Source organism: Oryzias melastigma, linkage group LG20 (assembly GCF_002922805.2).
Source record: "Oryzias melastigma strain HK-1 linkage group LG20, ASM292280v2, whole genome shotgun sequence".
Classification (NCBI taxonomy): domain Eukaryota; kingdom Metazoa; phylum Chordata; class Actinopteri; order Beloniformes; family Adrianichthyidae; genus Oryzias; species Oryzias melastigma.
Genome location: NC_050531.1, coordinates 16,116,693 through 16,141,782, shown reverse-complemented (window position 1 = coordinate 16,141,782; position 25,090 = coordinate 16,116,693). Strand labels below are relative to the sequence as shown.

Sequence of the window (25,090 nt, the reverse complement as noted above, 5' to 3'; positions counted from 1 at the left end):
AATGAATAAACAATGTGATAAATTGATAGTGGTTATGGTCAAAAAATAAATGTTTGTTCAATGGAAAGAAACAATGTAATAAAATATTCAATAAATAGTTAATTAAATTCAATGTCATTCAAATAAAATCAAATTTTATTTGTATAGCACTTGTCCCAAAATGTGATACAAAATAATAAAAGTAAAAAAATATAAAACTTGTGTGGTGGTGACACCCCCCCCCCCCAACACACACACCTTGGTTGAGTTATTACTTAATGTCTAAAATACAGTTAAAAAGTACTGACTCTTTGTCACCAAGAGACACAGCGACGTAAAGTTGTGTATCATCAGCGTAGAAGTGAATACAAACGCCACGCTTACTGATGACATCCCTAAGTGGCAGCAAATGTAGATTAAAAAGTAGCGGGCCTAAGATTGATCCTTGGGGGACCCCACAGTTGATTTCATAGGCGTATGAGGAGTATGTATCCATAGATACATAAAATCTTCAATCTAGTTAAAAAACTAGATAGGAAACAGTACCAGAGACCCAAACCTGATGTATATATACTGTTTCAAAAACTGGACTTACATCCAGTAGCACCAGGGTTGAGAGTTTTTGAAAGTCCAGGTTACGTCTAATATAATTTACCATTTTAACAAGGGCTGTCTCTGTGCTCGTTTTTTTCTATTTAAAACCATTTAAATGAGATTAAAGCATTTTTTCCATAATTTTACTTAGAAATGCTAAGTTGGATACTAAAGTCAACATACTTTAAAAAATTCTTTTCATCTGCAGGTAACATTGAAAGCATTGTGGGCTTAGTTCATCACCACGTCCCGCAGGCTCGCCTCATAGAGGAAATAGGTCAAGAGCTGACCTTTCTGCTCCCAAACCAAAACTTCCAGCCCCGAGCGTACGCCAGCCTCTTCAGGGAGCTGGAGGAGACGCTGGTGGACATCGGGCTCAGCAGCTTTGGTGTGTCGGACACATCTCTGGAGGAGGTGAGACAAACAAACAACAACAAAATAAAGAAAGTTGTGATGCAAACAGTTAAAAGCTCTGTTTTCTTGTAGATCTTTTTAAAAGTCACTGCAGAAGGAACCAACAGGAAATGCTTTCAAGGTACAAAAATATTTTAGAGCGTATAGAGATGATGTTGTAATCTCTCAATTCTCCTTTTTTTATGTGTTTGTATTTACATGTCATGTTTCATCCCCTAATAATGTGAACTGTGTGTTTGTCCTTTAAATCCACCATTAACCCAGCTGTTTGTCTAACTGCCTCAGATAAAAAATCATTGCGACAGATGTCTCGAGCTAGTGTGTGTGGATTCAACAGGGTGGCTGTTGATGTGGAAGGGCAAAAAGGTGAAGTTGGCTTTCAGCTTACAGCTCCTGAAGTACCTGCTGTTGTGGGACAAACACACTTTAGATTTTAACATATACAGTATATATATATATAGATGCACTCATCGGCCACTTTATTACCTTTTACCTTCAGAACTGTCTTAATCATTGGTGGCATAGATTCAACAAACAATTGATTGAGTGATCTATTGGGTCGAAAAAAAGATGATTCATTAGAGTCCAAGAAACCAGTCTGAGTTGATTCCATCTTTATGACATGGCGTGTTATCCTGCTGGAAGTAGCATCAGAAGACGGTACACTTTGGTCATAAATTGATGGACATGGTCAGAATCAATACTCAGGTAGGCTGTGGTGTTGGAACCATGCTCAGTTGGTACTTAGGGGCCTAAAGTGTGCCAAGAAGTTAAATGTTAAGTAAACCATGAACAAAAAATTGTCATTTGATGAAAACTAATCATTTTAAATGTAATAAATTACAGAGCTTTTCTTAATTGATCCAATGTTTCACTTTTTAAAGTGTAATTAATAATTACAGTTTCTAATGACGTATATGTTTTAATTTTGTAGCATTTTTTATTACTATTTATTTTTGATCATGTATATATTGTAAATCCAAAATGTTCAAATTTGTTCTGCAGAAGTTTTTTCTGTTAGTATATGTCCCATACTACTCATACATGGTCTATAGTATACTTTACTTACTGTAAATATACTTAACAAAATGAACTTTAGGTGTTCTACTTTGTGCTAAGGGTTTACAAGGTTTGTCGATGATGAACACTGGAAAATGCAATCTTCACTGAAATCCATCATGATATTTATTGCAACATGAAAACATCTCAACTTTTAGCAGTTGTTCGTCCCGACAACAGCACAGTTCAACGAGCAAAAGCTTGGCCTTCCCGTCTAGAGCATGAGCTGCTAATTGTTTGATGACGTCATAAACGTTTACCGGCAATAAGATCGGCTTTGCTTGGGCAGCTAGTTGGCTTTTTCAATTAACTTTTGGCACAGCAGAGGCACACGTCACCCCATGCTGACTAAACCGGCGTCTTCTCGTAGAGTCCAATGGCCGCGGTCCAGGCGAGATCAAGGAGGGCAGCGCAGGCCAGGGGTCATACCGGGTCAGAGGCGTCTGCCTGACCATCAAGCAGTTCTTCGCCCTGCTCATCAAGAGGCTGCACCATGCCACTCGCTCCTTCAAAGACTTCGTAGCACAGGTCACATTTTTGAAGATTTCTGTTATCCCAAAGTGCCATAACACTATCATTTATTGCTTAAAATCTGTGTTTATTTTTTCTTTGCACTTTTTCTAAACTCGTTCTTGCTCTTGTCTTTAATCTACGGTGTATTAGGGCCACCAAGGAAAAAATAAAGAGTTAAATTACAAGATTAAAGTCATACATTTACACGCTTTTTTCCTTGTAGTTTTGTGATTGGAGGGCCGCATAAAAAAGTAAAATTACAAGATTATTGAGATCTCTACAATTCTCCACTTTTTTCTTTTCTTCCTCAGCAAAAGATCTCTAAATCTGTGTAATCCTTCCGTCTGAAGAGGAACAGTTTCCAGCATATTCTTGTCAACGTCCTAATAATAATTTGATTTTGAGTTGGCTAAAAGTGAACTTTGTTTTTGAAACCAAGCCGTAAATATAGCTTCACAAAAAGCTCTACGTCTTTTACCGTTTAACACAGCTCCAATAAATAGACAACTTTGGTGTCTTTTCATGTGTATAACTTTTTTTTCCCGTAAATGTACGTGTTTTAAAGTCGTACATAAACAAAATTTAAAATGCAAGACTTTTTAAGTCGTAAATCTACAACTTTATTCTGTAATGTAACTGCTATGACTTTTCTTAAAAATGTACGTGTTATTCATTTATTATTTTAAATCTTGCAAATGTATTACTTTAAAACACATAACTTTATTCTCATAATTTAACAATTATGACTTTTTTCTAGCAAAAAAATATGTTTTAAAGTCGTAAATATACTACATTTGTACATCATAAAATCACTACTTTTAAAGTCGTAAATTTAAAACTTTATTTTTGTAATGTAACCATTATGACATCCTCATAAATTTTTGTGTTTTAAAGTAGTAAATTTACTAAATTTAAAATCCCATACGGATGACTTTTAATGTTGTAAATCTACAACTTTACTACAACAATTTATTCTCATAATGTAACCGTTTTCATTTTTCTCGTAAGCATACATGTTTCAAAGTCGTACATTTACAAAATTTAAAATAAAAATGAATAACCTTTAAAGTCGTAAATTTATAACAATATACTCGTTATATAACTAGTATAACTTTTCTTGCAAATATGCGTTTTTTACAGTCATAAATTTACTACATTTAGAATGAGAAATTCTTGACTTCCATTTCCTCCATTCATGGCTAAAGTTGTAAATGTCTGACTTTACTCTTGTAATGTAACTGTTATAAACAACAACGTTTTTCATCTGTAACTTGACCCCAATACTTTGTCGAATGGGCAGATTGTACTTCCAGCCAGCTTTGTGTTCTTCTCGCTGACGTTCACTCTGATCGTGCCCCCGTTTGGAGAATACCCGAGTCTGACGCTCAGCCCGTGGATGTACGGACGCCAGTACACCTTCTTCAGGTTTGCACCTTTCTTTTTCTTTAAATTGAAAGCAGTATTAAAGGAAGTTCTTGGTGTGTTCGTAGAATGAATCAGTCAATAAAGCAGAAGCCATGAAGTGTGTCCTAAAAATGTTTCCGTATTGAAAAAAGTTACATTTTAGGACTTTACAGCACAGAAAAAAAATGATAATACTCAATAACTGTAAGTACTTATTTGAGAGTCTAATTGATTTTCACAAACAATCACGCTAGCAAGATTTCCTTTACTTATTTTTAATTGTGTGGATTGTTTTAAAATTGAAAAAACATAAGAAAAGAACATATTGCTGCTTTATATTTGGTTATTTCATCACATAGTACTTTTTAATGATCTTTATCGCAATAAATATTGAAAATTACAATAGATTTTGTGATCTAAGAAAGATTTTTTTCCCATTTCTGCCCACATATTCATATCATTTTTTCCTGGTAGTATTTTATTCTAGTTTCTTCTCTATTTCTGCTTATCCACTGCAGCAATGAGCGCCCCACGGATGCTCAGATGAGATACTTTGGAAACGTGCTGCTGGATAAGCCCGGCTTTGGGACTCGCTGCATGGTGGATGAACCGTTGGAGTACGGAATCATCGCTCTGATAACCTTCTGTTCGTAATTCCTTCCCTGGAGTATTTCCTTTTAATATGAAATAACGTCTTCCCTGCCAGGGATTTCCCGTGTAACAACATCACTACAGAGTGGGAGATGCCGCTGGTCAACCCCGCCCTGATAGAAATGCTGGAGAGCCCCCGCTGGGATTCCCTCAGACCCTCTCCAGAATGTCAGTGCAGCACAGCCAAGAAACTCACCATGCTCCCCGTGTGTCCTGAAGGAGCTGGGGGCCTCCCTCCTCCTCAGGTAGGCTCGTCCTCCAATAACGTGCACTAATGTGTACCGTAAACCTCTGATCGTCTTCATGCTTTTTTTAAAATTCATTAGAGGATCCAGTCAACAGGAGACGTTCTGATGGACCTAACTGGTAGAAACATCTCTGACTACCTGGTTAAGACATACCCTAAACTTATCAGAACCAGGTAAAAAATGAGCAGATGCAAAAGAAAAGAGATAAGTTTGATGAATCAGAAGTGTTTATTTTTATTATTATTATTATTTTGATGTAAACCATTCACTTCCTTTGTTTTCCAGCCTGAAAAGCAAATATTGGGTGAATGAACAAAGGTAATTCACACTTTCTGAATGCATAAACAGTGACGTCACATGCATATGGTTGTGTTACAGGAGTCTATGTAGTGGTGTGCTTCTCCCTCTAGTGATCATTCTTCTGTACTGCAACGTTAAAGTGAAGTCATTCAGGTGTTTTGCTGCGTTGTTCAGGTATGGCGGGATATCAGTGGGAGGACAGCTTCCTGTTTTATCTCTTCAACCTAATGCAATCCAGGATTTGGCAACTCAGCTTGGGCAACTTCTCAATGTGACAGGGGTATGGCTTTGGATTCAAACTTTCTGTTTGTGAGATAGAATGATGCCTTTGGTGTTTCTCGATAAAACCTTAGGTAATGAAGGTTTATGTTTTCATTCCAAGGGCAAATACTCCAAGCAAACTCTCAGAGATGTAGGAACATTCTTCAGGTATTTGGAGACTCCAAACAATGTCAAGGTCAGTTCATCAATGGACGTATCGTTGGTCTTGGTACATAAAACAAACTGGTCCTAGGAACTAGGGATACGACTTTGGTAATATATTATACCCAGGGGGGTTAACCCTGTGAGGAAGCCCCTGCTAACCTCTGAAGTGTTCATTGATGAGGAAGAAAGGGACAAAAAAACCTCAATTGAAATGTAGTCCTTTTAATACAAAGTTGTCTTTGATCTGAAAACTTTGTACATGTTTGCTCATTTTTCGCCTGTATCCAGGGCAGTTTTGACTAACACACAACACACATCTGTTCCCTGCTTTTCAGGTGTGGTATAACAACAAGGGCTGGCACGCCATGGTGTCTTTCATGAATGTCGCCAATAACGCCATCCTTCGTGCAAACCTGCCCGACAGAGCCAACCTGGACGAATATGGAATCACCGTCATCAACCACCCTCTGAACCTCACTAAAGAGCAGCTGTCTGAGATCACCGTGTGAGTGATCCGCCCGTCCCTCTGCAGTTTAACCTGGTACCAGGCCGCTCTGACCTGACAGGGTCTGCGTTTCTCCTCTCACCAGCCTGAGCACGTCCGTGGATGCAGTGGTGGCCATGTGTGTCATTTTCGCCATGTCCTTCGTCCCGGCCAGCTTCGTCCTTTACCTCATCCAAGAGCGGGTCACTCAAGCCAAACACCTGCAGTTTGTCAGCGGCGTCAGTCCGCTGGTGTACTGGATGGCCAACTTTCTGTGGGACATGGTACAGTAACCCTGTTACTTTTTTGGAAAACGTTTGCAGACTAGCTGTTGGTGCAATCTGGGTCATGTAATTATAGCTGTAGCTGTTTCCTCCGCCCCTCTCCAGGTGAATTACTCCATCAGTGCAGCTATGGTGGTGCAAATATTCCTCCTTTTTGACAAGAAGTGTTACACATCTGCAACCAACGTGCAAGCACTGATCGCCCTGCTCATGCTTTACGGGTCAGTTGTTGTTTTATTGTGAAATGTTTGTGAAACTTTCATGGTTTACACATTATTACCCTCATTTAGGATTCACAATTTTTTTTACCTGCAAAGATTTTCTAAAACACAACTGCCTCGAATCCTGTTTTTACTCATATTTAAAGCAGGTTTCCTGAGATTTTAAGTTTTTGCAGCTAAATTTCAGATTTTAACAGCTATACAATAATTTTTCTATGAAGCCCCAGACATTACATAAAAAAGACAAACAAATTGTTGCCTGAAATAAAAAAATCGGTGGTCATAAATTAGTGAGCAAAAATTAGCTTCGTTCGTGGGAAAAAATTAGCAATTTGTAGGCAAATATTTGCATTTTGTATGCAGAAATTTGAACTTAATAGTTGTACTTGAACACTGAAATATGTTTTTGTGGGCGCAAATAAAATGTGTGTGCAGATATTTGCATTTTGCATAGGGTGGAATTTATGTAAAAACTAGTAGTTTGTGGGAACAAATGGCAATTTGTGGGCATTAACTAGTTTTGTAAGCAGAAATTAGCATTTTGTAGCCAGGCATTTTTATTTTTGGGGGCATAAAATAGCTATTTTTGGGCACTAACTTGTTCTGTGGGCAGAATTTAGAATTTGAAGGCTGAAATTTGCATTTGTGGGCACAAAATAAAAACTTGTAGGTAGAAATTAGCATTTTTCTAGACAGAAATTGGCCTTTTGTTGGCTGAAGTTTGTATTTTGTGGGCAAAAACCTTTTTTTGTGGCCATAAATTAGCATTTTGTGCACACAAACTTGTATTTTTGGGCACAAATGAGCATTTTTTGCTCATGATCTAGTATGTTATGGGCACATATTAGCATTATATCGGCCTCAATTAGAATTTTGTTGTCAAAAATTATTAATTTTAGGGAACAATTTTGTCACTCTGCTGCCTTATACTTGCGCCAACCTATAACAACCAGGAACAATGTGGGTTATTTGACACTTTGACACATGAGCAGGGACTCGGATCCTCTGATCAGTGGGTGACCACTCTACATGTGTCTCTTTTACCAGCTCTTTTGGAGTGTGTAAAGCCCTAAAATGACCATTGTTGTTGGTACAGGAGGAAATACTTCAGAACGTTAGAGAGTAAAGTGAGATTTGTCCTCATGTCTGACTGAAGTTTGTTGACAGAAACGGCTTCAGGCTTTTTTATATTCGTTTCTGCAGTGAAACAAAAAGTTGGTGAAACTTTGCAGAAACACTTCCAGCACACAAAAACTCATGTTTAACAAAGAAATGTAAAGCACACAGGTAGATGCTCCATTCATCCCCAAAGGGGAATTAAGGATACTGTCGGAACTTCCAAAAGGAGTTCTCTCACACAGCCCATATTTTATTGATTATGTGGCGTTGCACTTTGCTGCGAATCCCCGGTGGGAGCTCTTTGGATACACAAAGATGCTTTGTCTTCTGCTGACTGTTAAGTATTTCTTTGAGATGAACCGCCCTCTAATCCACTGGTTTAAGGGGCCATCCATAGGAAAAGCAAAGAGCTGAAGTAGTTTATTCTAAATCTAAAAGACTTTTGACAGCTTTGTGTTTATTTTGTTGTGATGCTTGAAAAAATGTGGTTTCACAATGAATTTTGTTTTATTGATATTTTTTTCTTTCCTGACTGAATTCACAAGCTGTAAGAGAAGAAAAGTTTCATGTAGTTGGAATGTTTTAGATTGAGAAACTTCTCGCACTTTTTTTAAGATTATTAATATACAATAAGTAATAATTTTAGGACTTCAAACAAAACATTCAAACTTTCTTCAGCTTATATTAATATATGATAAATACATAAAATGTGATGTTTAGATGTTGGTAAATGGAGTTTAAGCAGCAGCCTGACATTGTCTGACAGATTTTATTTTCCAAACGGACTCTGTTGTTGTTCCAGCTGGTCTGTGACGCCCATGATGTACCCCATGTCCTACGTGTTCAGCGTCCCGAGCACAGCCTACGTCTCTCTGTCGTGCATCAACCTCTTCATTGGTATCAACAGCAGCGCCATCACCTTCATCCTGGACCTGTTTGAGAACACCTCCGTAAGTCCTGCTCGTCTTGCTTTATCCAAACTTGATTTGTAAGCCTTCCATTCCTTTATTAATCCCTTCTATCGGTTATATCTCTGTAGGCTCTGTATGGATTCAACCAGCTCTTAAAGACAGCACTTCTTATCTTTCCTCATTACTGCCTGGGGCGAGGGCTTATAGACATGGCCATGAACCAGGCTGTGACTGATGTCTACGCTCGCTTTGGTAAGCACTAAGTAGTCCTTGACAGTGACACGTTTAGCTTCTGTCTACCATCTCAGCACCTGAATGTTGATTCTTTTTATTCATCAGGTAGTGGGTTCCCTGGATTTAGGTCTAAACTAGCTGCAACTCTTTAGACTAACAGTAGAAAAGTGTTCTTGGGGTTTAGATGTTGATGCCCGGGTCACATGCATCCGTACAGGGGTTGAACCATTCGGGTGCTGCAGGTTTTTGGGTTGTCTGGTCCCGTAGACGGTCGTAGACTGGAGCAGCAGCATCCTAAGGGTGTCTTTCCAATACCTTCTTGTTTCTGAGTTGTCACATTTTGGCGCATGGTTAAAGACCCCTCCGTGTCAAAAATTGACGTTTTGGGTGTTCTCAACTTGTTATTTTTTTACGTGCTGGGTGTTCCAATTAAATTAAGGCTCCCCAACATCTGGGACTCAAACCGGTACCGGGATGTGAACCGCACCAGTACCCTAACCTTAACCTGGTGGCGGACCCGTATCAGTAACGGTACCACATGTGGTGCCAGTTCCAGATAGGGTTTGGGTACTGTTACTGGCCGTGGCCCAAGGTTCGGTCCGTGTCTAGTACTGCGTGCTACAAAACGTCCAGACCCGTGATTTAATGGGAACAGCCAAACATCAAAAAGTGGTGCTGAGTGGTCCTTAACTTTTATTGTTCTTAATGGCCCGATTTAATCTTGCACTTATTTCTAACTTGTATAATTTTAACAAAATAGATTTTTATGGAGAGTAAATATTGAAAGTTATTTAAGGTTTAAGGTTTTATTCTGGAATATTTTTCCTGCCTTTTTATTATGTTACAGTTTTAAAGTTTTAAAAATGGGCATTCTTCTAGCTTTTTTGGACTATTTTGGCATGTACTAAGATTTTTTATGCTATTTTGGAGTTTAGCTAATACTTCAGCTAATGCTAGCTGTTGTGACTAATTTAGGCTTTTTTCCAAGTATTTTTTCTTGCTCTTTTGGAGTTTTGCATTTTTTTTTTTACTTTTTTTAGGCTGTTTTGGATTTTAGCTAATATTTCAGCTACATGCTAGCTGTTGTAGCTAATTTCGGCTTTTTTCCAAGTAGTTTTCTTGCTGTTTTGGAGTTTTGATCATTTTTACACGCTAGCTATTTTGACTTATTTGGGCTTTTTTTAAAGTTTTTTTTTTAAGGATATTTTTATGTTTAGCGTTTTTTTTTCAGCTGAATGCTAGCTGCTCTGGCTAACCTATTTTTTTTTTTTTTAATTATTATTGTTTCTTTTAGGCTAATTTGGCATCTAGCTAATATTTTAGCTGGCTATCAGCTTCAGTGTTTTCAGCTATGAATTTCAGCATCTCCAGCAATCAGCTTTAGCCTCCTCAGCACCCTAATTCAGCTCACAGCATTCACACTAGCATTATCATTTCATTTGATTTTTATTTCATTTCATTCATTCATTTATGAAGCACCTTCCACTGCCTGTCAAGGCGGCCCAAAGTGCTGTACGCAAGAAAGACAGAGCAGAATAATAAAAGGCATAAAAACTATAAAATACATAAAAGATATAAAAACATGAAAACAAATTAAAAGCAAATATTACAATCAATAAAAAAGAATGAGGCAGCTATGCAGATACTTCAGCGCTATAGTGCAGGAACAGTTTGGCTTGAAACTGCTCTATATCTAGTTCATAATTATGTTAAAAAATTATGGTTTTAAAAAAGTTGTTTTAGAGTGTTTGATAAATGTTTATCCTGTTCGGCCCGCGACCTAAAGTGGATTTTAGCCCCTTGTGTGATTGAGTTTGACACCGTTGCTCTAGTCATTAGTGAGGTAATACTATTGGCCCTTTACTGACCAATGCTACATGCACGGGGTGTGACCGGTGATACTCAAGTGCCCATTGAATGTCCACACAAACTAAGTTTGCTAAAGCTACGTTGTGAGCAAGGAATGCACACTTATCTCTTAAACAGCACTAATTAACATTGTGCAGAGTTAGAAAAAATTGAAAGACAGCCCAGATCCACCCATGAGCGCACTAAAGCTTTACTGTTTTCCTCAGGTGAGGACTACAGTCCAGATCCCTTCAGCTGGGACTTCATTGGGAGGAACTTGTTTTGCATGGCCGCTGAGGGATTTGTGTACTTCGTCATTAACATGCTCATCCAGTACCGCTTCTTCATGGATCACTGGCAAGTGCAGCAGAGCTTCATAACACAATCTATGATTTGATGAGACTCTCATAGACGGAAGGCTGATCCGCTAAATAGCCTCCCACCTCCCTCCCACTGGCAGGATTCCAGACGGCCCAAAGCCCCACATTTTGGAGGAAGACGTGGATGTTGCAGAGGAGAGGAAACGCATCCAGCAGAGCGGAAAAACAAATGACATTTTACGCATAAAAGACCTGTCCAAGGTGAAGCTTTCCTTCTTTATAATGACGTTTGAGAATTAAAAGACTAATAACTTTTGCTGTGTTTGCATTTTTTTCATCCTTATTTTTCCAGACGTACACAGGAACAATCATTCCTGCAGTGGATCGCATTTGTGTTGGAGTGTCACCCGGAGAAGTTGGTGAACTTTTGCCTTACACATCTTAAAGCTGCAGAATCCAAAAGTTGTTTTTGTGTTTTTGTTCATTGATTTTGCTTTTTTTTTGTTTCAAATGCAGTGTTTTGGTCTGGTGGGGGTGAATGGAGCAGGAAAGACCACGACATTTAAGATGCTAACAGGTGACATTGATGTGACGTCAGGAGATGCTTCAGTTGCTGGTCACAGGTTTGTTTCATAGAATTACACAATGTTAGGACTTGATGGGAAAGAAACCTGTAATCTGTGTGTTTGTGAATGTGCAACACATGTCTGACGTGAACGTAGCACTACAAATCTCCATCTTGGAGCCTTTTGTTTCCTCTGCAGCATTTTGACCAACATCCTGGACGTCCATCAGAACATGGGTTACTGCCCGCAGTTTGATGCCATAGATGAGCTGCTAACAGGCAGAGAACATCTGCACCTTTACGCCCGACTCCGAGGCGTCCCAGAGTCCCAGATCAGCAGGGTGAGAAGGTTTCTGTCATCACCTCAATCGCTTATGTTGGAGAATGGGATGTAATGAAAGAGATGTAATATATACCTGATTAATACTAGTTTTTTTCAATATAAACTTTGTGAAGCCCACTACTGGCATAAACTTAATTTTTTTGGAAATATGTTTTTAAATCCTTAGATTAAATCAATAAGAACTTCTTTTTTTCTTTTTTGCATTACCCCTTTTTTATGATATATATGATACAGTGAGTGAATTCGTACCTTTTAATCACAGCAATGTTAGTTTAAGATGCAAAAAATATTGACATGAGAATTTAGGGACAAAAAAACAACCTTATTTACCAACTTTTTCAAATTTGATCCACATTATTCAAACATGGAGTAATTTTATTATAAAGAATTAATTATAAACAAATTCTGCATTATTTCAATATAGCAAGTAGTCATTTAAACACAATTAGTAACAATGGATGGGTTTTTTTAGCATAAAAGTGAGAAAATTATCTAATTTTTATCCTTCCAAAACTGTTTTATGGAGGCAGCCATTTTAAAATGAGCAGGAAAAGCCCTTCTACTGCCCCTAGTGGAAGGGTGATGAACGACAGCAAAGAAAACATGGACTATCTTATATACAATGGCTTTTTTAATGATCATATTAATGAGTTATAGGGGTTTTAGAAATACATGTACCAAATATGATTATTTTTTATGGTTAAACTGTTATTCTGAATAAAAATCAACATATTGTTTGATTTCCTTTGCTAAAATAATATCAGATTTAAGAACATTTATATTTAGGATAAGTAGTGTTGGGTAAACTCCTATAAAACTCCTATAAAATGTGTATAATTCTTTTAGCCTGCTTCTTTTTCAACAATCCCAGCTTTTGATTGGCTTCAAACATTTTCTGCAGTGTGTAAAGGAGGGAAGGACATCTGGAAATAGAGGAAGAGTGGGTTATCTCAGCCTGTGAGTTTAGACCACCTTGGATTCAGGAGCAAAAAAGGGGATTTTAGGAGGCTGTGCCTGCTTTCTTATTCCCCTAAGGCAGATGTGGCCAATATCGGTGCTCGAGGGCTGGTGTCCCTGAGAGTTCTTCCACATATCCACTGCTGATACCAGGATTCAACCACTCAGAAGATGCAAAAGAAGGAAGCTTCATATAACAGCAATCCTGGGCTCATCAAATCTTGCTACCGTATCCTCAGGAGGGAAATATGTGTCACCTTCAAAACCAAATCACACATTATACCTGTCTTCATGCCTCTCCACCTGCTTCCAACAACACCTCATGTACAGTTAGTTTTTCTTCTCACCTCTCCAATCATTTAGTCCTCCACCATAGGTCTTTGAACCTTCAGCAAATCAACTTTAATAAAAAATGTGTTTAATTACCTAAATATGCAGATTCAAATCTTACAAAAATCCAACTTCTTAAGTTTACTGAATCTATTGCTAGAGGCCTGTTTATGTACAACTTGTGTTACTTTTTTGTGTATGCTAAAAAGAATACATATAAAAAAAACAACCTTTGGCATATTTGTTCTGTGCTGTTATTTTGTTTAGTGGAAAAAGAGCAAAAACATGTAACAAGTAAAGTAAATGTTTTATTAAGTCAACTCACCTGCTACAGAAATCGACCTACACATTACAACTCACACATTTAAGTTAAAATAACATGTAAAAAGCTTATTTTAAAGAAAAATCCCTTTAGTGTTCAGTCAGTACAAAATCTACTATCTGTTGAAACCAGACCCTAGTGGTCGTTTGGGGAACTGCAACATTTGTTGCATCTGGGTTGGCTTTAACAGTTGGTGAGAGTTTGAAACATACATATGTCCACATGCAGGTTGCAGACTGGGCCATCCAGAAGCTCGGCCTCTCAGAGTATGCCAGCAGAACCGCAGGAACTTACAGTGGAGGCAACAGAAGAAAACTCTCAACCGCCATCGCTATGATAGGCTGTCCTGCTCTGGTGCTGCTGGTAAGAACAAACATTTTTACGTAGCTTTCACCTGTTTTTAAGATCAAGTAAAAGCTTGTTTTTGTATTTGTAGGACGAACCTACCACAGGTATGGACCCTCTCTCCAGACGCTTTCTCTGGAACTCCATCATGAGTGTTATCCAGGACGGACGAGCTGTGGTCCTCACGTCACACAGGTAACCGCTTTTAAAACACAAGCATGTTTGTACTAAGGCCAATGCTAACGTTAATCCCTGTGATTTTTGCTCTGACAGTATGGAAGAATGTGAGGCTTTATGTACCCGGTTAGCCATCATGGTCCATGGTTCCTTCAAGTGTCTGGGAACGATTCAACACCTCAAATACAAGTTTGTTTTCACACTTCATCCCATATTATTTATAAAAGTGCAGCCACTAAAGTCTTAATCCTCCTCTAGGTACGGCGACGGTTACGTTGTGACCATGAAGATCAGGACGGCAAACCCTGGCTGCCACCCGGACTTGAGCCCCGCTGAAGCTTTTATGGAGAGCACCTTCCCCGGCTGCATCCAAACAGAGAAACACTACAACACTCTGCAGTACAAGATCTCCTCCTCCTCTCTGGCCAGAATATTTCAAATGGTCCTCGTCAACAAAGACAAACTCAACATAGAGGACTACTCGGTCTCACAGACCACGCTCGACCAGGTCGACTCAAGTTCATCCATTTACTCATCTTTTCTCTCATATGAAACATTTGTTATGTTTTACTCACTTCAAAAACAGTTTTTTCTTTTGCTTTATTTACTATTCCTTCTGTTCTTTGTCCTTGTAGGTGTTTGTGAATTTTGCCAAGCAGCAGTCAAGAGAGGATGACGCAATTGTGTTGCATCCAAAAGCAGCAGGAGTGCAACGCTACATTGAGACCATACCAATCAAATCGTCCAGGAAGTAGACACGCCTCAGTCGCCTGAACAGATCAACAGCTGGTTTTTACTTTTGCACTTTAAAGAACTGCTTTGATAAAAAAGAGAATCTAAAAGATTCAAATGTACAATATGATGCATTATGTCACTGTGATCAAATCCAATGTTATCATGAAGACTCCTTCAGTGGAGAGCCGTTTTAGGAACTACCGTATTTTCTGCACTATAGGACAAACTGTATTATAAAGCTCACAGTCAAAGAATGGTCTATGTTCCAACTTATGTCAAATATAATTGCTCTATAGGGCACATTAAATGAGACAAAAGTCAAAGACAAGTCAGTCAGTTAGACTTTATTTACTGTGTCCACAGTGATTCTAGAACTTGTTTGTGACACGCTACACTTTAGCCACATTAGAAGCTTTAGCTCCATCATAATACCTGTAACTCCCAACATTCTTTGCAAGACGTAAAAAAACAGACTGATCCGCTAGCAACAAACTGCTAACTCCCAACCTCGTTCGTAGCACATGGAAAAAGATTGATACCACAAAAACCAACATTACTATGGCTATGCTAACTTTTATTTGCAACATGTAAAAACAACGATGAATATCGCTAAAACAAGCATTACTATGGCTATGCCAATTCACGTTTGCTACATGTAAAAAAACCTGACTGATATCGCTAAAGCAAACGTTACTACGCTAACTCCCAACCTTCTTCGTAGCACATAAAAACAATTGACTGATAATGCGAAAAACATTACAGTGACTATGCCAACTCAGAACCTCATTTGCAACATATAAAAAAACATGCTTCTAAAACAAGCATTACTATGATTTTGCTAACTCACAACCTTTGTTTGCAATATGTAATAAAACAGACTGATGCTGCTAAAAAAGTTACTGTTACTACGCTAACACATGTTTGCAATAAGTAAAAAAGCTGACGGATACCATTAAAACAAATGTCATTGTGACTATGCTAGCTCTTAACATTGTTAGTAAGACGTAAAAAAAAATAACAATCCAACAACGCAACCGTGTTAGCATATTCTCTGTACCTGTAACTCATAGCATTGTTTGCTACATGTAAATAAACGCAGACTGATACAGCTAAAACAATGTTATTGTAACTATGCTAACTTCCAACCTTGTAAGTAACGTAAAAAACACACAGTTTGACACAACACACTTGACGCATTAGCTCTGAAAACATCCCATCGTCTTAGCAACTTATCCAAAAAATAGACTGAAATGATGACAGAGCACCATATAACTCAAAATATCTTCAACATCCGTGTAAGCCCACCAGTTTTAATCCATATACAAGGTGCACTGTAGTCTGCCTTATATTGCAGAAAATATGGTACATATACTGTATGCATTAGACCTTACAATCAAGCAACTAACTGCAAGAGGATTCATTTGAATTTCTTTATTGAGCTTTTTTCAGCACACAAGGTTAGTGAGCTTTAAATTTAGAAAGTGTGGAACATTTATGTGCCTGCTGCATGTTCCATGTTCTGCTCACCTTGTAGGCCTTGCAAACTAAACAAAAAAGAGACTTTCTTTCATGGTACGTACAAAAAAAAGAAGGTTTTTCATCGAGTTTTTGAGAAAGCATAGGTCTTCAGTCTTATTGCTTCCAATGCCAAGCAAGATTGTCTTTAGTTGCCTTTTGGTCAAGTCAAGAAGAAGTCAAGGAGCCATAGTTTTAGCACTTTATTGATCTTAAGCAGTTTACACCAGCAAGTTTGGAAGTATTTTAGTGCAATACACCTGACAGTTACAGAATCTTTTTGCTGCTGTTAACATTGATACTGTGACATGTTTTTATTTCTATGTATTCAATTGTTGCTCAATCTTTGCACTTTGGTACATTTTCTGGATTCCACCTGCACCTGGTGTCATAAGTGGAAGATGACATTCCAAAAAAAAAAAAAAAAAGTTTCTAAGAGAAGCAAAATTTCAAATAAAGTAACATTTTCCTTAACGCGTGAGCCTTTATTGTGAAAAATGAAACCTGAGTTTTAAAATGATGATTTTCATTACCGCGGATGCTGTTAACAACTTCCTGATTAGAAAGCTAATGTACAAGTTGATGTCATGACGTAAAATGTTTTTTATATTAGCATGGCTCCTGAGAACTTGAAAGTGTTGCTATTAGCAAAACATTTTTTCTGTAGGCACTTAAAACATTAAATCCTGTTTTTATTGCCAAAGCAAGTGAAACCATGTTTGCCTTAAAGCCAGTTGAATGAAGAAACTAACTGCAGGTTTGAAAGCATCGTCTGAATTCTAGAGTAGCAGCATATCGGAATTCATAAAAGCACTTAGGATCTATTCTACGAAAGTCTTAGAAACTTGTATAAGAAACAAATAATGTACAATACAGTCATGTACAAACACTTTGCATCATTACTAATTCCTGGTTTATTTCGTTTTTCTATACTTCAAATAAAGTTGCATAGTCGGAGACTCCTAGCATGCTGCCATTGGCTGTATATGAGAACTAAGTGACCCCTCCCCCTGGAGTTTCAAACAGGAAGTACCCGATCTCCCCAAGATGAAAAAATCCCACAGACTTCTATTTATTAGAATAAACACTCTTGGGCCGAATCTGAATTCTTCCACTACAGCTTCTCCCTACCCATCAAAATGTAGGAGCATTTAGAGGGGTTGTCCTAGAGACTTTTTTAAGGGCTAACTCTCGCGGCGGAGGGAAGCAGGACCCTCTACCGTGAAGGTGTTCCGCTGTACCGCGGAGGAGAAACATACTTCTTCACGTGGGTGGTTTACATTTAAATGTAAGTTTGGACTTAATGCTTTAGCATGACTTTTTAAAGTTATAAAACCAATGTTTTTACATATTTCTACATGCTAGCAGCTCCTCGCTAAAGTAGCTAACTGGGAACTTTCAAGCGAAAGTGACGTCCGAATTATGAGACACTATTTTTCCACAACTCTATGTTTGGAGGGCTAAATGTATTGGTAGGGAGAAGAGTTTGGATTCAGCCTTTTTTTAACATGTTATCCTAATTTATTTTTTATGATAATCTTTTTGTAGTGTAAGTTAGTCAAGTTATAAACTGGCCAATCAGATGCCTCAATAAAAGTACAAGAGGACCTGGTAGTACGTAAGATGGTGGCTGAAAATCCTTAGCTGGAAGTGGAAATTCCACAAAATTTCAGAGTTGTAGCCACCTTTATTAAAACCTTTTTTTAGTCTTCGGGACTAGCTTACAATGCGTCAAAAGAGGGTAAACGCTTTATTAAAGGATATTAACAAAAGTCTTCAGATTTGTAAAACTGTTGAGACTTTTACATTGGACCAGCTTTGATGTTTGACCACAGTTAGCTTGCGGTAACCTCTTTATGCAATCAACGTAAATCAGCTCTGAGAAAAGCAGCTTTGGACTGATATAAAAATACTATACGTTAGTAATGTGCTGCATATCTGTGACAAGCAACTTTAAAGGGTTGTTTACCAGCGCTAAGCCACTTTTTCTCCGCAGATCAGCTAAATGTGAAAAGAGTTACGGTATGTCAAACAGTATTTTATGTTTTGATAGAAGCACCTCAAATGGTAAAGGTTAAAAACGTAAAAAATAAAAAACATATTTGTTTGGGTTGCCAGCTATATTAGTCTTTTTCGATAAAAACAAGAGTTTTGTGGGCAGGGGGGTGGGGGTGGCATGATTTTCCAGTATTGGACTTCCTTCCTGCTAATGATTTTCAGCCACCATCTTGTCTGTCACCAGGTCCCCCTCATAAAATTAGTTAGTGCCTGCTTTCCCCCAATGTCAAATGTGGTAGGGGTGTGGAGTTAACCAAACTCCTGATTTGGGACAGTAGTTGCCATAGAAATGCCAACTTGGACCAATCATCACCTACTGATGATTTCTGCCTCCAATATGGCCATATCGTGAAAAAAAAGGGGGGCCTAACTTCATTTGGTTGGAGCCGCTCATTCAGTCGAGTCTCATATCCAGTCACACTTTCAAGCTCCACCCACTATCAGAGAATCAGGGGTATTATGGCCACTCGAACAGCAGGATAGTCTTTGAACTCTCTGTTGTAGGCTCTGTGCTTCCCTTTGGCCCAGATGGTCATCTGAATGAACCCCAGGAGTGTGAAAACTGCCACTGCAAGACAAAATGTTTCAACAATCCTGTAGCCACTTCTACTGACATGTAGCACATATGAATAATGTTTGTATGACTCACGATGTACCTGGCAGGCACTGTGTCATGATGGAGAAGCTCACCCAAGTCCCAACCTGAAGTGTGATTCAAGGGTTTGAGTAAGCAGGTTTCACGCCACTTTTTTTCTGTTCTCACAGGAAGTTTCAACAGTCTTTACCTCGTATGTGTGATTTGGACAGGACACGAGAAAAAACAGCCACGTGAACGGGTTCTTAGACGGCACGGGAAACCTTCTGCCTCTGCATCCTGACGTTCAGTTTCCAAAACAGACACACTTTTGATTACTCTAACACATTTTAGGTGAAGAAAAAGAATCACAATCATTTCAAACTGATGAAGCGTGTTCATACTTTTGCATCAAAGCATGTGCAGGAAGATAGGACTCACTCACTGTCTCCTCGGAGGTGACTGAGACTCAGGTGAATGGAAAAGTTACCCAGTTCACAGATCTGAAGCAGAAACCGGCTGATGAGAAGCGGGACGTTGCATTAGAGCAGGGCAAACGTAGGTATACGTACCACAAATAAGAGCATTGCATAGTGGACCTGGAGCTCTCCATATGCTATGAAGAGAAAATGACATGAGACACTGGATGTGTATCAGTGTAGCTGTGATTTTAGCTAGTATGATGGATCCTGAATCATATGTTTCATTAATTCAGCTTACATTAACTTAGCTTTAGCTTGTAGGTAATGGACTGAGGCACTTTCAAGTAAATGATTGGACCAAGATTCCTTTTTAGGGATGAATGACAATGCATAAACTTGTTGCAGCTAAAATGACTTTTTTTTTTTTTTACAATATTTGGTAAGAATATATTTTCAAGCACTGTTTTAGGCTCCAAAATGTAACAAAACCTGGGAAGGAAAGTGTGTTCTTTTTTTAAGACTTAATAAATAAACTTCTCTTTTCACTTGAAAGTATTTAAAAGGCCTATATCATGAAAAATCAACTTTCTTGAGCTTTTAAGTGTATTCAAATGTTATTTTCCTGTGTTATTTCCTCATAAAAAAACAACTTTAAAGTGGTGTTTTGATCCATTCACGCATCTCTTAGAATTTCTCTAAAATCTTCTCTCTGCAAACCAGTGGGGCCTCACACTGTGACATCACAAAGTTGGGAACAGCCCCTTCCAAGAAGAGTCTGCCAGCCCCGCCCCCAAGCAAACACACCTTTTATACGGAGCTAGCAGTGATCGGTAAAACGCTTTCATTTTATATACACAATCTGTACATCATCTTTGCAAAAGTTTATATGTAGTTTGTTTTCGTGAGCGAAATACAGACATGCTGCTGAGGCCAGCTCTAGGATGAAGTCATGAAATAGGCGGCACCCACAACAAAAGGCGTAGCCTCAAAGTCTCCTTACTTCCGAGTAGGGAAAAAAGCTCACGAAAATAATTGATATTTCATAAATAATTTGCTTTTTAGCGTTCCAAAGGTTATATATGATCATATTTATGGAAATAGTTTACTCTAAAAGGCTTAAGAAACGTATAATATAGGTCCTTTATATGTACCTACAACCTAAGGATGGATGTTAGTGAAATAGAGTGACTTACATGGAGGCGTGTAAAGAGGATGGTTGATATAATAGGCCAACCATGCTGAGAAACCCCAGTAATACAAGCAATTCTGGGAAAAAACAAACATAAAAAACAAGTAAAATCCCAGACTAAAATACAAAGATAAAAATTATCTGACATACAAAATAATCATACTTGATAAGTGAAATCCATTTGTTTTCTCTTTACAAACTACCCATTTCAGTCTGTTTAATCTATGCTCTTGTACTGTTTACAGGCTGTTTAGGGATTAAATGCCTTTCTTTTTGGGGAAAACCATAATTTCCATGCACAGAAACAAAAGCCCATGGAGGGAAATCTGTAAAGTTACAGAAAACTTTGGAATATAAATCAGTATAAAAATTACAAAAAACACAAAAAGTTATGTTAAATCAGTTTTTGTTTAAGGCAGCTTGAATTATGGAAGCATGTTGCATTCGATTAAAAGAAAAAGGTGGTCTTTCAAAATGTTTTCTTCTATTACAAAAAACCCCAGAAAACTGACGTTTTAGTGATTTTTGTTCAAAATTTTTCAGTTTTTTTTATCATTCAGTTAGACTTTATTAACTCTTAGCATTTTCACAATTCTTGCAACTCCCAATTTTCTTTGCAATGTGTAAAAAAAACAGACTAAGAGAACATTACTACTATCAACTTGTAGACAAATAGATCCATGTATGTCTTTGTTTTACTTGTCTGTAGAATCTGGTTCCAAACTGTACAGCTGGATAGCTTTTGATAATGTTCCCTATTTTTGTTGCACTGCTAGTGTTAGCTTGGTGGTGTGAAGGGCTATAAGCTAGCAGTAGAGTGCATACACAGATGGGTGATGGGAAATGGGGGGCGGGCTTTCTTTACCAACTGTCCCGCTCACAACCCAAGCTGCGTATCCATTACACACATGCAAAAAACTTTATCGCAATTCTAGAAATGTCAAAAAACGAAATTTCGTAATGACACTGTTTCCATTAAATCATAATTACACAAACCAAAACACAGGATAAGTCATTAAAAAAAATGCTGATTTGCAGCAGATACCTTCACATTTCTGCATCAGTGCTAGCACTAACCATCTATCAAAGGAGATGTCGGCGTCTTGGAGTGGCAAGCTACTTAAGAGTGGCTACGGATTAGGAGATTTTGGAAAATCAGTGTTGAGGATTTTACAGAGGAGCTGTGGATCCAATTATTCCGCATGACACGCTCAACTTTGAATGAGATGTGTGATGCTGTTGGACCTCTTGTGGCGTGGGATCCGGTTATTAATCACGTGACTCCCTCAAAAAACTACCTCCTCCCAGCGTGAACGCTATTTTTTTAATTTTTTTTTTCAAAATTGTCATGTTTCAATAAATCACATTTATTATATCCAATTAGCACAATTTCATAGCCAATGGAAACGCAGCTTTAGAAGCAAATTTCTAATGTCGCTCTGCAGAAACTATGTCCAATGGATTGACACAAGTTTTATGATTTTTGTCTAAAAATGGCATCATCCTAATTAAAAGACCACTGGGAATGCTTTAAAAATAGATCGAAAGATGACTTTAAGTCTGGATCAATCCAAATCTAAATGTAAACATCAAACACTTTGGATGTAGTGAATTTTTACATAATGGACCCAACAGACTTTTCATTTCGGAGATGATCATGGCCTCACCTTGACGATAGTCCTGAGAGGCATGGAGCCGTGGGAGAAACGATGCACAAAGATAGTCTCAATTAGCCTCTTCAGATAGTGGAAGGTGTGACAGACACAGGCCGTCCTGACAGACAAACGGGGACATTCTGTAAACTCTTAGCAGCTGGTTATTGTCATGTGCACACTGTAAATTCAACATTTTATGATCTAAGTGAGGTAAGGTGCATAGTAACTTTAGGTGTAATATAAATATAGATCATATTGATTTTTTATGATTGTGATAAAGCACATGAAACTTCAACAAGAGAAACATATTTGATAATAAATCAAGTAAAAACTCCAAATGCTGAAGGAGAATTCGTCATAACCTGATAGAGAATCAGCAGCATTGAAGCCAAAATGATGCAAACAAATGAATGCAACAAAAGGACTCTCCTCGATCTGCTGTCATAGCAAGGTATTGCGCAGATCTTTCATAGAAAAATTTAATTTTCAGGATGGTTCAGAGACATGAGAGATGCAGTCGCCTCTTCTGATTTAATTTAACATTTTGATTTTTTTTTTTTTTGGTGTCAAGTGTGCGTCATTCCATATGTGAGGTGGCATTACTCCAACCAGGAAAAAGAAATGTATTCATCCAGACAATAAATCAATCTCATGCCGAATAATCTGACGGGAAATGCTTTGTAGGCACTTAACAACTTAAAAAGCTGTCACGGGCCGGTTGGATGTCAGGATCCACGCGCTGCGGCTGGCTTTTCAATTCGTGAACTCACGTGACGACTTTGTGGGGGCTGGAGGTGAAGGCGTAGCTGTCAGAGTAAATGTACGGCACTCGGAAGTAGAAGAGGAGGTAGATGAGAAGAGGGCCGATGTTCTCTGCAAAAAATACCTGAGAAATAAAGAGGAGATGAGTATCAGAGGCAAAAAATTTGATTTGATCTAATTACAGATTTGATGGATATTGTAACGTTTTTTCTTTCTTTCACAGCTCTATTCCAATTTATGAAATCATAGAATCTCAGCCAGGCACAAACTACAGTTATTCATTAGCTCAATTTAAGATTAGAGCGTCCCAATCATCTCTTGCCCGCTGCATTTCATCTGGTCTTGTCGGTGTTGATTCGTTAAGGATTGTTTTTACATTTCTGACCCACTGATCTCCATTTTTGGAAGAACATGAGACATACCCACACTCATTTTGGTGTGAGTATGAATTGATGCTTTTTAAAACACATCAGACCATACAAAGCAGAAGATCTGAATGTGGTTTTCATACATCTTAATGTAACCTGGAAGTTCCACCGTTAGGTATTTTTCAGACTGAGTTTTGAGTTTCAGTAACTGTAAATTGTATCTATTGAAAGAAAAATAAAACCAAAGATTCTTAGTTGCAACAAATCATACAGTTACATTACCTTTTAATTATTTTTTAAGCTTACTTATCGTCTAAAAGGTGTGCTTTTCTCACCGTAGTCCAGCCTAACTGAGGCCCCAGGTCTTTAAAATACATGGTGGCAGTAGTTCCCACTGGTAGACTCTGCAAGATCTCTTCATCCCTGAGAGATTTTCCCTCTAAAAGAGAAGACTTGTGTCACAGAGCTTTTTGAGCTCAACATGAAGACCTTTATGGAGTTACAGTCATAGAAAGAGCAAACGGTCACATGAACTCATTTGGTATTGATATTATTGCTTAAACTGATGTTTCTTCTACATATTATCTCTCCCTGAAGGTTCATGGTGGCACCGTCATAGATAACAGGCTGAACTAATTGTAGATTATTTTTGGAATGCCCCATAAACTAACTGACCTGAATATCTCTACACCAGTTTAAGAGGTGCAATTCCATAGGTTAAACTAAATGGGTCTTGTGTTCATTAATAGGCATGTTTTAGTGCAAAAGATAAAAATGTAAAAGAGTTCTGCTAAAGAGGATTAACATTTTTGTTTCATTATTTACTTGAAATTTATATATATAAATAAGTAACAATCCAAAACATTTTCTATTATACTTAACTGTGTGTAAAAAAAAAGGAATACAAAGAAAGTCTTAAAAACATATTTAAGAAGAGTGCATAAGGCACAACATTCTGCAACTCCCTCATTGATACTTACTGGGATCAAGTGTCAGTGCTTGTCTTGCTGGATACCAGTGAGGATCTGTGCAGATCAAAACAAACACACTTTACACTCACACTGACCCACAAACTGCCTGATCAGTTGGCAATGTAAAGTTTTGTCTTTTGGCATCGAGCCTTATAATAATTGGCCATAATGGAATCAGGTTGAGCTGTGCTACAGTGATGGTGCTGGCAGCCTCAGGCTTGGCACGCTTTTAGTAGCATCTCTAAGGAGGCAAGCTGATGGTAGAAACCAATGCAAGAAGATCAGAAACTGTTTTTAATACGCAACTGATGCAACACGAGAAGCTGCAGGACAACTTACTTCAACTCTGAAAAATCATACACCAAAATCTATATAATGATGCAGTTTCAGGTAAATTACAAATGCAAAAAATGTATGTCACCCCATGACTACTTCCTCTTTAGCATGTTAAAAACTTTCCTTAAAAACCCATTGTATGTAACGTGTATTATTTTCTTACTTTCTGCCCTGCAGTTCATCATCATTCCACTTGAGGCACTAGAAGGCCTTTTCCTGCTCGTTTTCAAAATGGCTGCCTCCGTGAAATCTCCAAAACACTTCAGGTGGGAAAAAGTTTAGCTACTTTTCTAAACTTTATGAAGGGATTAGCTCATCAATTCTCATTGTTTTTTAATTGAGTACTTGTGTTGAAAATGCAAAATTAGTTGATAATGAATTCCTTGTAAAACAGTTACATCATGGTAAAAATGTGAGGATCGAATTTCAGACTAGGTAATTTTTTTTCCTGAACACT

At 38.0% G+C, this 25,090-nt stretch overlaps 2 protein-coding genes across 2 annotated transcripts in view; one reads left to right on the top strand and one right to left on the bottom strand.

The window, feature by feature from the left end:
• Positions 1-14,803, top strand: part of abca4a (ATP-binding cassette, sub-family A (ABC1), member 4a) — a 40,379-nt gene extending 25,576 nt beyond the window's left edge. Inside the window, exons 25-50 of the mRNA XM_024280435.2 lie at positions 782-987; positions 1,060-1,108; positions 1,273-1,353; positions 2,417-2,574; positions 3,860-3,984; positions 4,482-4,580; positions 4,670-4,859; positions 4,941-5,035; positions 5,148-5,180; positions 5,337-5,442; positions 5,545-5,619; positions 5,924-6,093; positions 6,179-6,356; positions 6,462-6,577; positions 8,499-8,646; positions 8,736-8,859; positions 10,917-11,046; positions 11,150-11,270; positions 11,362-11,424; positions 11,526-11,632; positions 11,774-11,915; positions 13,755-13,889; positions 13,963-14,066; positions 14,145-14,237; positions 14,307-14,556; positions 14,684-14,803. Of these exons, the coding sequence (XP_024136203.2) occupies positions 782-987; positions 1,060-1,108; positions 1,273-1,353; positions 2,417-2,574; positions 3,860-3,984; positions 4,482-4,580; positions 4,670-4,859; positions 4,941-5,035; positions 5,148-5,180; positions 5,337-5,442; positions 5,545-5,619; positions 5,924-6,093; positions 6,179-6,356; positions 6,462-6,577; positions 8,499-8,646; positions 8,736-8,859; positions 10,917-11,046; positions 11,150-11,270; positions 11,362-11,424; positions 11,526-11,632; positions 11,774-11,915; positions 13,755-13,889; positions 13,963-14,066; positions 14,145-14,237; positions 14,307-14,556; positions 14,684-14,803 (3,218 nt within the window). The remainder of the gene's footprint in view (positions 1-781; positions 988-1,059; positions 1,109-1,272; positions 1,354-2,416; positions 2,575-3,859; positions 3,985-4,481; positions 4,581-4,669; positions 4,860-4,940; positions 5,036-5,147; positions 5,181-5,336; positions 5,443-5,544; positions 5,620-5,923; positions 6,094-6,178; positions 6,357-6,461; positions 6,578-8,498; positions 8,647-8,735; positions 8,860-10,916; positions 11,047-11,149; positions 11,271-11,361; positions 11,425-11,525; positions 11,633-11,773; positions 11,916-13,754; positions 13,890-13,962; positions 14,067-14,144; positions 14,238-14,306; positions 14,557-14,683) is intronic.
• Positions 14,804-16,364: 1,561 nt separating this feature from the next.
• LOC112151473 (very-long-chain enoyl-CoA reductase) overlaps positions 16,365-25,090 on the bottom strand; it is a 13,245-nt gene continuing 4,519 nt past the window's right edge. The window contains exons 4-13 of the mRNA XM_024280436.2: positions 24,307-24,351; positions 23,662-23,765; positions 22,967-23,082; positions 22,209-22,314; positions 20,546-20,618; positions 19,503-19,546; positions 19,376-19,433; positions 19,142-19,230; positions 19,013-19,058; positions 16,365-18,924 (exon numbers count right to left, since the gene is read on the bottom strand). Coding sequence (XP_024136204.1) covers positions 18,797-18,924; positions 19,013-19,058; positions 19,142-19,230; positions 19,376-19,433; positions 19,503-19,546; positions 20,546-20,618; positions 22,209-22,314; positions 22,967-23,082; positions 23,662-23,765; positions 24,307-24,351 — 809 coding nt within the window. The 3' untranslated portion in view covers positions 16,365-18,796. The remainder of the gene's footprint in view (positions 18,925-19,012; positions 19,059-19,141; positions 19,231-19,375; positions 19,434-19,502; positions 19,547-20,545; positions 20,619-22,208; positions 22,315-22,966; positions 23,083-23,661; positions 23,766-24,306; positions 24,352-25,090) is intronic.